The sequence below is a fragment of the Delphinapterus leucas genome, chromosome 20 (assembly GCF_059928025.1).
Source record: "Delphinapterus leucas isolate spDelLeu-1000000601 "Yukka" chromosome 20, BTC_Dleu_Yukka2, whole genome shotgun sequence".
In the NCBI taxonomy this organism is placed as follows: Eukaryota; Metazoa; Chordata; class Mammalia; order Artiodactyla; family Monodontidae; genus Delphinapterus; species Delphinapterus leucas.
This window is the reverse complement of record NC_143148.1, coordinates 59,112,034-59,124,307: the sequence shown is the minus strand read 5'-3', so window position 1 is coordinate 59,124,307 and position 12,274 is coordinate 59,112,034. Positions and strand designations below refer to the sequence as shown.

Here is a 12,274-nt window from a genome sequence, read left to right as displayed (position 1 = left end):
CCATAACTCAGGGGCAGAGACGCCACAGCAGAAAGCTTAAAGCGAACAGGTCACCCTGAGGCCCAGACAGGTGCCAACGCAGGGCCGGGCATAAAAAAAGCGACTGCGCACAGCAACGTTACAATCAGAAAAAGAATGACATCGTTTCTATTTCTTTTTTTTAAAAACCAAGACAAGACCTTCTTGAAGTGAGCAGAATATCTGCTAATATAAATGTTAAACTTGTAGACTAAGTTCCCTAAATGGCTGGAACCACGTCTTACCTATCTTTGTATTCAATGCTTCACGCAGTTCCTGACATTCAATACATTTATGTGGAATAATTGGGGGAAAAAAAAGAAAAAAAAGCGACTGGGGATTTGGAAGCCCTTCCCCGAGTAGGCCTCACCCGAGGTTTCATACGCCAAACCCTGCCTGTCCCAGGGGCAGGGCTGTATCTGGACAGCACTTTAAGGAAGCCAGCCAGCACCCCCCTATTCACAGTTAGGGTCCCCAGAATCTGGTGCAGGTCTGAAGGGGCCGAGAACAGGAACAGGGCAGTAGGCAGCGCCCGAGATGTGAGCTCTAGTCCCGCCTGGGCCACTGCCTGGCTCTGAGACCCGGGCGCTGCCTTGCTGGCACGGGGGCCCGGCTCTCAGGCACGCTGCCCGCGGGGTCCACTCTCCCACCGTGCTGGCAGGGATGACCTCCGACCTTCAGAAGGGCTGGACTGCCTGGCGTGAGGATTCTGAGCGCAGCCGTCAATTAGCCACGTCTGCCGTGGGTGCGGGAGAGAGGAACGGCTGCCCACGTGCCAAGAACTGTCATCTTCCACACCTAAACGTCTGGTCAAGGTCCCTCCCAGCGCGCGATTCTGCTCACTCAGCAAAGCATCACAAGACAAGGGTGTCAACTGACGGCCGCACGCGGGCCTGGGGCCACGACGCCGTCCACCGCCCCGACCGCCCAGCAGCCTCAACGCGCAGAAGCGGGTGCCCCGGCTGCCCCCACCTCCTGCCCCCGTACCCGGGCCCGTCCAGGGCTGCCCGCCCCTCGGGGAACAAGAGATCCTGGAGCAGCACGGCCGCCCTGCCTGCAGCTGCTCCCCACTCAGCCGCAAGCACAGAGGTCACTCCCGGGAAGCAGAGGTGGCTCCCAGCTCCAGGCTGTGGGTGTAGCACCAGAGGGCACCAGGCCAAGAGGCGGGGTGGGGTGGGGGGGGTACACGAGCGTCTGTTCCACCATCCAGCCCCTGCCCCTCTGAAAGGGCACATTGAGGCGCGAACCTGGTACCTGCAGGGTGTCCAGGTGGGGCAACGAGTTGTCACATAATCCCCACAACGCAGGACCCTGGGGCGGGGGATTTCCCTCTCCTCCCCTCCGTGGAGCCAGAGGACCCGCGAGGCGCAGCAGCGCGGCCGGATCAGGACTGGCCCGTGTTTGCGGGAGGGCGGGCCCGGCCCCGAGACAGACTAAACCCACAGAAACTCGCAGTTCTCTCCCATGAACTTTACCAGCAGACACTGCCTTGCTGGACCCCGGGGTGGGGGGCGGGGTTGCCTCGCACCCTGGAGAATCTGCGGGCACTGAGAAGCAAGAAGGGACCCTCAGCCCTCTCGGGAGCCTGGCCTGGTGGTCCCCTGCCCCACCGTGGCCAGGGCCACACGTCCAGGACCCAGAACCAAAGGAGGTGGCCGGGGCCTCTGACAACATGAGGGGGTGGGGCCTGAGCAGTTATTCACGCATTCGTTCAAAACGAGCTCCTGCGCAGACACGACGCTGAGAAGTCACGGCTGGGGCACGGCAGGGCCTCTGATGCTGTCTGACGGGGCAGGGACCTCCTCCACCTCCCGCCTTTGCTCACAGGCATGTCTGCGTACGTCTCCTCTTCCCTGGGGCCTCCTGGGAGATACGAGAGCGGCAGGCCTGCCCGACCAGCATCCCGGGAGCTCCTCTGGAATGCAGGTTCTCAGGCCCCACCCAGGTCTGCTGAGGCAGAAGCCCTGGGGGTGGGGCCCGACCATCTGCATGTTACACACCTCCTGAGGGTGCCGAGGGCACCTGAGAATCACCTGGAGAGCTTTCGAAGGGCTCTGAAGCCCAGGTGGCAGCCCCAGCAAGGAGCTCAGCATCTCTGGGGTGGGCCGCCTGTGCGTCTGCCCCCAGGTGATCCCAGCGCACACTGGGGCCAGGGATGCTGGAAACCATGCTGGGAACCCATCTCAGTGGCGGGGCCAGGGCCCAGCCCTTAGAAGCTACAGGTGCGGTCCGCCCTGAAACGGACATAACGGGACCCCCTCTCAGACCCCGAGCTCCGTGCCACCCCCGTTTCCCAGGAAAGCCTGCGCCCCTGTCCTCACTGCAGGCGCCCCCCAGGGAAGGTCCCAGGCATCACGACGAGGACACACCAAACCGTTTCTCACTGACTCGGCTTAGCGACCGAGCCCGGCTGGGGCCCGAGGACGCAGCTCCCCGCGCCTGGCCAGAACCCGGCCGCCCCACAGCCCCAGGCGGCTGCCGTGGCCACTGTCACACTGCGGTGGAGGGTGGGCACCGACCCGCCCGCATCCACTGGCTTCACTCTCCAGGACAGCCGCCACTGGTCCTTCTCCTCCTTTTCTCTTCTTTCTTTTTTTTCAAATCTAAGCTCATCGAGAAACACGGCAAGTGCAGCTCCCACCACAGCCTGGGACGGAGGCTCGTCCTCAATTCTGTCGTGGTGACCGAGGACACTGTCCCTTCCCACCTCCGAGGGGTGACCCCGGGCACCACAAAGCCGCAAGGCTGAGATCACACCATGGGTGTGCATTCACACCCACCTCCCCACAAGGCCTGGGGCGGGAGGGGAGGGGCCCGCCCAGCTCAGGGGACGCCTGGGAGGGTGACAGCGGCGCACGCCAGGCCCCACACACGCTGAGGGCACTGCATGTCGCTCCATCCCATCCTTCCGCAAGTAACCTGTGGCCCAGAGGGAGCGAGCACCTCCCCCGGGCTGCTCAGCAGTGATGGGCCCAGGCTGGACGTCTCAGCGAGCCAGCACCCGATACACGGAGCCGTTGTCAGGGAAGTTCCCAGGCCTCTGCGGCAGGCGGGCAGCCGCCGCTCTCATCCCACAGGTGAGAGGTGGGAAGCCTGTCCCAGGTGGGGCTCCTTAGGGAGCTGGCTCTGAGCTCCACCCACACCACCACCACCTCCACGGACTCCTTCATGAAGACCAGCCCCCCGCAGTTTCCGTGGGAGGTGTCAGAAAACACCTCCCGCAGATGTGTGCCATGTCCCCAGTCTCAAGAAATTCGCCTGGGTGTCGGACTTTAAAGTCAGTTCCGGGGAATACTGTCCATGAAATCCTAGTGCTTCGGCCTCACAGGCACCTCAATTTCTGACGACACTGTCCCCCTGCCCTGGAAAGTGCCTTGGGTCCACTGAGGTCAATGACGCAACCAAACACAAAGGTGACAAACAGATGAACTACTGGAAGGAAGGAAATACGCCAAACGCCAGCTGGAGTCTCTGGGTGACGCGTGAGACCCGCCCTCAGGCTGCGGCTCCCTGCCTTTTCCATCCCGAGCAAGTGTTACATGTATAATGGAAAAAGTAACTATGGAACCAAATTTGATCTTAAAATACCAGGTGAGTGGTCACAAATGCTGCTTCTGTTCATGCGGCCTGAACACTTCTGGGGGAGTAGGAAGGGGTGAACAGAGCGGTGCGGGACCCCGACATTCAAGGTTGTAATTCCATCTCCCTTCAGCTTCTTGGAATGGGTTTCATTTCCAAGACCTCAGACGGGAGCCGCAGACAGTCTGCCAACAACCCGCAGCCACCTTTTCTGTTCTCTCAGTGTGGATCAAAGGTCACTGGAGACCAGAACCGAACGAGCTAAAGTTTTATTAGTGACAAGGCTGGGAAGGCCTGAACTGGAACTGAGCTGGGCGTCTCCCTGGAATAACTCCAGGCCTGCCGCTGGCCGGGAATACAGAATCATCCAGAAAGACTCAGCGTCTGTCCTCCCGAACACCTCCTGCCCGGGCAGCCTAAGGCATTTAAAGCAACCCCAGATCCCCGTCCCAGGCCCCATGACTCTCAGGGCGGACCCGAGGGCCTTACCCGGACCCAGGAAAGGGGACAGCGGTGGGAAGCTCTCGATGAACTCAAGTCAGGAACTGTTTCCTTAGAGCCCAGGAGCATGGCCACCTGGGGGCCTTGGCTTGCAATAGGGCAGCTTCCTTCAAGCTGTGGCTGGAGGTTCCTGCTGCCCACAGCCAAGCGGGGCAGACCCAGGCTCACACACTTACCTCTGTGCTTCCCAGGGGGACCCAGGGCCCCTTCTTCCAGCTCTGAAGCCCCCACCCCTGTACCAACACCAAAGACACCTCAACATCCAACACGGAGCCCGCCAATGGTCAGCTCTGGACCCACCGCTTAGGGCCTGGTGGCCCCGCTGAACCCTAAATGCAGTAAGTCCTGCATCCCATTCAGAACAGCTATTGGCCTACAGCGCCAAGCCTCAAGTGAGCCCCAGGCCAGTGCCCACAGCCGGTCTGTCCAGCTGGTGCCGAATCCAGGGCCCATGGGGAATCTGGGCCTCGGGCTGGGGTGGCCGGGACAGCTGCCACCCTGCTCCCACGTCCCTGCAGCAGTGGGCACTCCGCAGCCGTCCTATGCATGTTACCAAGCAGAACGGCCACCATCTTTATCCATCAATGTTTTACATTAAACACCAGCATACAGAACAAGTAAAAGAGAGGAAGGGAGGTCTGCTCCCTTTGAGGGGAGGCTGTAAGACCCAGAAACCCCTCAGATCAACCATTTCCTTGCTGCGCCTCTGGGAACCTCTGAGGAACCCCAGGGCTCCACAGGGCACAGTTTGAGAAACACCAGTGTAGCCCTCAACCTGGGCAGCACAACCAAGCAAACCAGGCCCCGTGACGCAGAACCACCCCGCGCCTCCCCATGCCGCCCCCTGCCCTCCTACCTGGAGGCCGCGATCTCCGCCTTCTGCTTGGCGATGGTGGCCGCCCGCTCGGCCGCCTCCACGGCCCGGTCCACCTTCTCGCGGATCTTGCTGGCACGCAGCGGGATGAGGTTCTTGCGCTTGCCGCTCACGAGGATGTTCTGCTTGTACTTGCCCTCCTCCTTGGTGCCGTCGGGGAAGGTCATGCAGCCGTAGCCGTGCCGCCGGTTGCCAGCCCACTCGCCCTCGTACTTGAGCCCGTCCGAGCGCTGGCTCACGCCGAAGCCCGAGCGCTTGTCACTCTTCCACTCGCCCACGTAGGTCTCGGTGGTGGTGGCGTCGGTGTCGTCCTCGATGGCTGACAGCTCGGCCTCGCCCTCGCCCAGGCTGATGGTGGAGTGGATGTCGCTGGCCGTGGAGCTGACGGTGCTCATGCCGGCCTCGCTGCGGAAGGAGCTCTGCTTGCTGCGCTGGCTGGCCAGGCTGCTCTTGGACTCCGACTTGCGCAGCTTCAGCCCGCTCAGCAGCGAGCGCCGGAACAGCCCCTTCTTCTTGCTCTTGAGGATCTCAGAGTCGCTGTGCACCACGAGCACGAAGCCCCCCCGGGACACGGCTGGGCTACTGGCCACAGCGGGGCAGGCGTCGGGGTGCAGCGCGGCGCCGTTGGTGTGCTCGCTGCGCAGGGAGTTGATGGAGGTCCTCAGGGGCGAGCGGATGACTGCTGCCATGCCGTAGGGGACGCTCTGCCGCACGCCGTAGCCCTGACGCATGCCGCCGACCCACTGGCCCTGGTAGGTCCCTGCGGAGACACAGGAGAGGGTGAGCTTGAGTGCGGGAGGGCAATGCAGCCGCCACGGTCTGCCCTGTCTTGGGGCAACTCGGTGAGGTTTACATCGAGGTAGACAGACCATCAGACCACAGGTGCTTTTATGATTCCTGCCACTGATAGTGTTTTTAAAGACCCTTCCCTCCTGCTTCTCACGGTTGGATTTTGTTCTCTCTCTCTTAGAGGTCGGGGAGGGCGATGGGAGGAGTAAGAGGCTGAGGCAGTCAGCAGTGACCTGCAGGGCTCCCCAGGCCATGTGGGCAGAAGGCCCAACCTGGGAAGACACAGAGCGGGGTGGAAGAGAAGAAGGAAGAAACACATCCTGGCTGAGCAGCTCCAAACAGGGCTCATGGGGCCCATAAGGGGCAGCTACAAGGACACAGATCCAGGCTACAAACTGGCTACTGACGAGGCTGCCTTGGAAGACAGTGAGATCCCCATTGCTGGAGGCATCCAAGAAGAGTTGGGAAGACCACTCAGCAAGGACACCTTAAGGCATGAAAACTGGCAGGCCTGGTATCTCCAAAAGAATCAACATTGCACACCCACATGCACAGCAGCATTATTCACAATAGCCAAAGACAATGTGGTCCATCCAAACAATGAAACATTATTCAGCCTTCAAAAGGACGGGCAGCTCCGCTATTTGCTACAATGTAGACGAACCTTGAGGACACTCTGCTAGGTGAAATGAACCAGTCACAAAAGGACACACACTATTTGATTTCACTTATATGAGATACCTAGGAGTCAAACTCAGAGACACTGAAAGTAGATGGTGGGGATGGGGCGGGGGGAGGGGAGCAGGGAATTATTGCTTAATGGGTACAGAGTTTCTGTCTGCAGTGACGCGAAAGTCTTGCAAATAGGTAGAGGTGGTGGTTGTACGACATTCTGAGTATGACTAATGCCACTGAACAGTGCACCGAAAAATGGTTCAAGTGGCAAGTTTTATGTTATCTATGTATCTTTTTTAAAAAAATAAAATTTATTTTATTTTTGGCTGCATTGGGTCTTCGTTGCTGCACGCGGGCTTTCTCTAGTTGTGGCGAGCGTGGGTCACTCTTCGTTGCGGTGCGCGGGCTTCTCACTGCGGTGGCTTCTCTTGTTGCGGAGCATGGGCTCTAGGCGCACGGGCTTCAGTAGTTGTGCCACGCGGGCTCAGCAGTTGTGGTACACGGGCTTAGCTGCTCCACGGCATGTGGGATCCTCCCAGACCAGGGCTCGAACCCGTGTCCCCTGTGTTGGCAGGCGGATTCTTAACCACTGCGCCAGCAGGGAAGCCCAGTTATCTATGTATTTTACATAATAAAATAAACTCAGCAGCACTGGGCCCATATTCTTGCTCTACTTATAGGCTGTGTGACTCCCATGGGATGGGTCTAAATTTCTCCTGCCACAGGTAGTTACGCAAATTAAATGACACTCCACAGGGTGCGGCTCCCCACCCTCTTCCCTCCTCCCAACCCCGCCCCAACCTACACTTTTTCTTGCCTCAGGCTGCAGCTGCCCACGCTGGGGCAGAGACTCAGGGCTTGCACCTGGGGTTGTGAGAAGGAACCTAGACTAGCCTCTTGGTCCTGGACGGCCCCTCCCCTGCCTGGGGTGGGTGGCCTGCGGGAAGCTGGCCCTTTAAGGCCAGACCCATCTGCCTGGACAGTGGGTCTCCCTGTGGCCAGTGCAAGCTGGGCGTAGGCTGCTGTTGCAGGGACCTCTCACCCCCAGCTTACTGCCACTGCCACTTGTGGGTTGGCGACAGGGCTGTCAGATAAAACACAGGACGCCCAGTTCAATCTGAATTTCACATGAACAAGTAATTTTTAGAGACATATTACATGGGACATACTTATACTAGAAATGATCTGACTGATGATCTGAAACTCAAGTTTAACTGGTGTCCCATGTTTATTTGCTGAATGAATCCAGATGCCCCAGCTGGGACCTGCCAAGATGTCACCCTGGGTTCCACTGGTGCCCCCCCGACCAAAGCTGAGGATGCTCCTACATGAAGAGACTCAGCCCACCTCCCTGCCAGCACCCCTGCATCCCTTCAAGGCAGGCTGGGCTTTCAGCTAAGGATGCACAGGAGCTGCACAGACAGCCTTGTGGAGGCCGTGGATATGGGGGCACAGGGAGGAGTCAGGAGTGGAGCAGACACGGGGTCAAATCCAAGCTCCACTCCTTCTGGATCTGTGCCCTTGGGAATGTCTGCTTTAACTCTCTGTGCCTCGGTTTCCTCATCTGTAAAATGGGGACGGTGGCTGTGCTGCTTAAACGCGGTAATCCATGTAATCCGTGTAAAGTGCTGGGAGGTCGTTAATGCTCAGTTAACGGTAACTAATATTCATCATCAAAACCTTAGGGATAGGACTTCCCTGGTGGCGCAGTGGTTAAGAATCCGCGTGCCAATGCGGGGGACACGGGTTCGAGCCCTGGTCTGGGAAGATCCCACATGCCGCGGAGCAACTAAGCCCGTGTGCCACAACTACTGAGCCTGTACTCTAGAGCCCACGAGCCACAACTACTGAGCCTGCATGCCACAACTACTGAAGCCCGCACGTGTAGAGCCCGTGTTCCACAACAAGAGAAGCCACTGCAACGAGAAGCCCGTGCACCGCAACGAAGAGTAGCCCCCGCTTGCCACAACTAGAGAAAGCCCGTGCGCAGCAATGAAGACCCAACAGAGCAAAAAATAAATAAGTAATTTTAAACAACAACAACAAAAAACAACCCTTAGGGGTGAACAGCCTTTTACCTCCCAGATGAGGAAACTGAGGCTCAGAGAGGGGCCAGGCAGCCAAAGCAGAGGGATTCAAACCCAGGGCTCGCGGTCATACCCGGGCTCTGCACCCAGTGAGCTCCTGCCCACCGCGTCCCGAGGGTGCCAGACTGGGAGCAACAGCTGGCATCCTGCGTGGTGCAGCGGACCCCACCCCTGAGAAAATGAGTGCCCACATTCCCTCCCTCAGATAAAGGGGTGATAATGGGGAGGTGCTGGGAAGCGGGCCACCCTGCCCAATCACGGAATCTACCCCACGTCTCTACAGGCTGGACGGCATCGTTCCCACCTTCCAGACGTGAACGCAGAGTCTATCACATAAATGGAGACAAAGGCAAACACCAGCTTTCTCTGAGAGACGGAGCAGGCAGCACAAGGGTCCCACGTGGGGGCTGGAGCCTCCCTCCCACTCCGAGCTCCCGGGTCCTGCCACCCTGGCCTTCCACAAGCCTCGACACTGCGCCCCTGCAGACCTGAGGGACCAGAACCAACCACGGCCTCCGAGTCTGTTTCCACATCAGCGAAAAGAACTGCTCGGCATATTACTCCTCAATTCCGTGACTCCAGGGGTCCCCGAACAGATTAGCAGAGGCTGGAGAGGGTCAGAAATGTGCATGCAGGGTGCGCCCAGACAAGAGCGAATGGTGAGGAAAAGGGAGCTAATAGCTACTCAGCCAGCCTTTGCTCTAAAATACATACATCACTCCAGGTCCTCAACAGATAGATCCGTGGGGACAGAAAGCAGGCTGGCGGCTGCCAGGGGCTGGGGCAGGGGGAACAGGAGTGACTGCTAATGGGGTCGGGGTTTCCTTCGTCTTGGGGTGACGAAGATGACGGCCTGGAATCAGACAGAAGTGGTGGTTGCACAACGTCGTGAATGTGTTCTATCCCCGCTGAACTGTTCACTTTAAAATGGCTAGTTGTACGTTAAGTGAAATTTCAGGTCACTTACAGAAGACAAGATGGTTAATGACTGGTACACAAAAATGAACGGAAGCAGTGAGAAATATATAATTTCAAATCCCAAAGCAAGACAGAAGATGAGCTGGACCCGTTCTAGGCGATTTGAGAGTAGAGTGAGGGACACGGGGCTTTGAAACAAACTCCTGAGGCCAACGGGGCCCTGCTGGGCCAGCCTGCCGGGCGGTTCTGGAGCCTCGGGAGAGTAGAGCCTGCAGTGTGTGAGCCAGAAGTAAGGAGCCCTGAGTCCAGAGCTGGGCCTTTCCACCCACCCACGACCGGGGGGACCTCACTCCACCTCTCAGATCTCAGTTTATTCACCTGTGAAATGGGGGTGATAACTGTACCCACCCCCCAGGCACATACAGCAGTGGGCATGGCCTCCTGCACATGGCGTGACAGGGCAGCTGCGCTGTCCTTGCTTGCAGCTTGCAGTTTTTATTGTATTTGCAGTTTTGCTCCCGGTCGGAACACACCTCTGATTTTAGAGCTGAAGTCAGTAAGAAACATGGATGTTGCTATTAGAGAAATACGCTCCAGATCAGCTCTGCTGTGACCTGCCGGGGTAGCTGGGCCCCGCCGCTTGAGAGCAAAGGGCTGGTGCAGAGCAGGAGAGAGAACGCGGGCCCTCAGCGAGGAGACAGCTTCTCCCAAAGGGAGGCTCTGGGCCGGCCTCCACTGGGCCAGAGTCTTTTCTCCTCCCCCTCTTGCTTTCTTGTTTGGGGCAACAGACAAAAGGTTGAATTCAAGGCCCTGATTCCCCATGGTGGTTCCATTGAATCCGGCTGGTTATTTGCAAAAGACTAAATCCACTGTTCTGTTTTATACCCCAAGCAGCTTGTATGTGGAAAGACAGAAGCCAGCCTTGCGCAAAGAGAAGACTACGCACGGCCCGACAAGGCACCACCCTTGCGGTGCTGTGGGGTCTGTCTGGGCCGGTGCAGCCCCCAGGGCAGGGGCAACTTCCTGTCTGCACTCTGCACTCCGCCGACCCCGGGCCCCGCAGCCGTGGCTGCCCCTCTCAGGGAGACGCCCAGATGCGGACAGATCGTCAAGGGGACACCCCTGCTTCTTTCCAGGTAAGCTTGGGAGGGCAGGGTTGCACGCAGGTGACCCTCTCAGGGACTCTGCCACTTCCACTGCCACCTCACGTGCCCATCGCCATGAAGATGAGGGACGACCCCTCTGTCCCCATCACCCGGAACCCAGAATCAGGAGATCTGAGTGGGCCTTAGGGAGGCCCAACCTCCCTAAACATGGCCTGTAAGATGCCAACTGGAGCGACCCAGGCTCGTAGGGAAGAGCAAATGAGATGTGACCACCGGCGGGTCTCAGGCTTGGGTGATGGCAGTGTCCCTGATCACAGGGCGAGTTAACACCCCCCGAACTCCTGACCCAGCCGGGTGGGCATGGCCAGAGCCTCTGCATTCCTGACAAGCTCCCCGGTGAAGCCAACACTGTGCTCGGGGACCCACTCTGAGGGCCACCGAGACCATCGCTCCAGGCACACTGTGGGCACCGGCGCTGTCTGGCTCAGGACAGCACCGGGTCCAAGTCCGAAAGCCGACTCCAACCCGCGTCCCTCAGCCAGCAGAGATCTGGGCCTCGACCCCTGCAGCCGGCATCCTGGGCAGCGTGGGCAGTTGGCTCTAGCCAAGTCACTCGTGCCTCCCCAGGGCCCCACACGCCTCTCGCACGCTTTTATTTTCTTCCTCTGAAGCCCCCGCCTGCCCGGTGAAATTATTCCAACGCGTTCACCACAGAGCCCAGGGGACCAGCCTGGGGACAACGCAGCCTCTGCCATACGTCCAGGAGAGGGCCAGGTCAGTGTGGCCAGATGCGGTGACCTCCAGAGGCCAAGACCTGGACGGGGGAGCTCTTCCTGGGAGCGGCTTGGAGCCCGCAGCAGACGGGGGCTCAGGCCTGGAGGTGGCTGAACCACCCCTTCTCCTGGTTGGCCCTACACGGCGCTCACACACCCAGGTGCCGATGCCACAGTCCAAGTCTTCCCGTCCAGAAACCTCCCACCCAACTGGACTGACCTGGCTTGGCCTGGGGACACAGATGACTAGGCCCCGGTCAGACTCTGCCCCTGGCCAGCACGTTCTCCCCCTGGGTCGCTGGGACCCTGACAAGGTGATGCCATTGGACTCCTAGGAGGGAGGAGGTGAAGGTCACATGACTACTACCTGCCCGAAGATGCAGAGAAAGAAACGAGACAGGAGCCGTGGCAACAGAAGCAGCTGGGCCTCTTCCCTCTGAGCAAGGAGAAGGCGGCTGCTCCTCGGCCCCTGGCACCCGATACACCCCTCCCTCCTTCCTTGAACCCATTTGTCACTTGATGGCTCCTTCTGGGCATGTATGTACCCATATGAACTGAAAGCAGGGTCTCAAGAAGATACGCATACACCCACGTTCACAGCAGCATTACTCAAAATAGCCAAGAGGTGGAAGCAACCCAAGTGCCCATCAAAAGATGATGGATAAACCAAATGCAGTCCATCCACACAATGGAATATTACTCAGCCTTAACAAGGAGGAGGGGGCTTCCCTGGTGGTGCAATGGTTAAGAATCCACCTGCCAACGCAGGGGACACGGGTTCGAACCCTGGTCCGGGAAGATCCCACATGCCACAGAGCGGCTAAGCCCGTGTGCCACAACTACGGAGCCTGCGCTCTAGAGCCCGCGAGCCACAGCTACTGAGCCCGCAAGCCACAACCACTGAAACCTGTGCACCACAACTACTGAAGCCCGCGTGCCTAGAGCCTGTGCTCT

At 58.9% G+C, this 12,274-nt stretch overlaps 1 protein-coding gene across 1 annotated transcript; it reads right to left on the bottom strand.

Annotated features, from left to right (window-relative positions):
- Positions 1-4,950: 4,950 nt before the first annotated feature.
- On the bottom strand, positions 4,951-6,015 carry LOC149744723 (junctophilin-3-like). Its single transcript, XM_089902491.1, has 2 exons — positions 5,916-6,015; positions 4,951-5,732 (listed from the first exon to the last, which is right to left on the bottom strand). The coding sequence occupies exons 1-2, from the start codon at positions 6,013-6,015 to the stop codon at positions 4,951-4,953; spliced, it is 882 nt and encodes a 293-aa protein (XP_089758617.1).
- Between the last annotated feature and the right edge of the window lie 6,259 nt (positions 6,016-12,274).

Coding starts and splice junctions, on each gene's coding strand:
- LOC149744723 (XM_089902491.1), bottom strand. CDS start 6,015: ATGGCCTGGGGAGCCCTGCAGGTCACTGCTGACTGCCTCAGCCTCTTA. Junction 5,733..5,915: donor AGAGAGAACAAAATCCAACC/GTGAGAAGCAGG, acceptor GTGTCTCCGCAG/GGACCTACCAGGGCCAGTGG.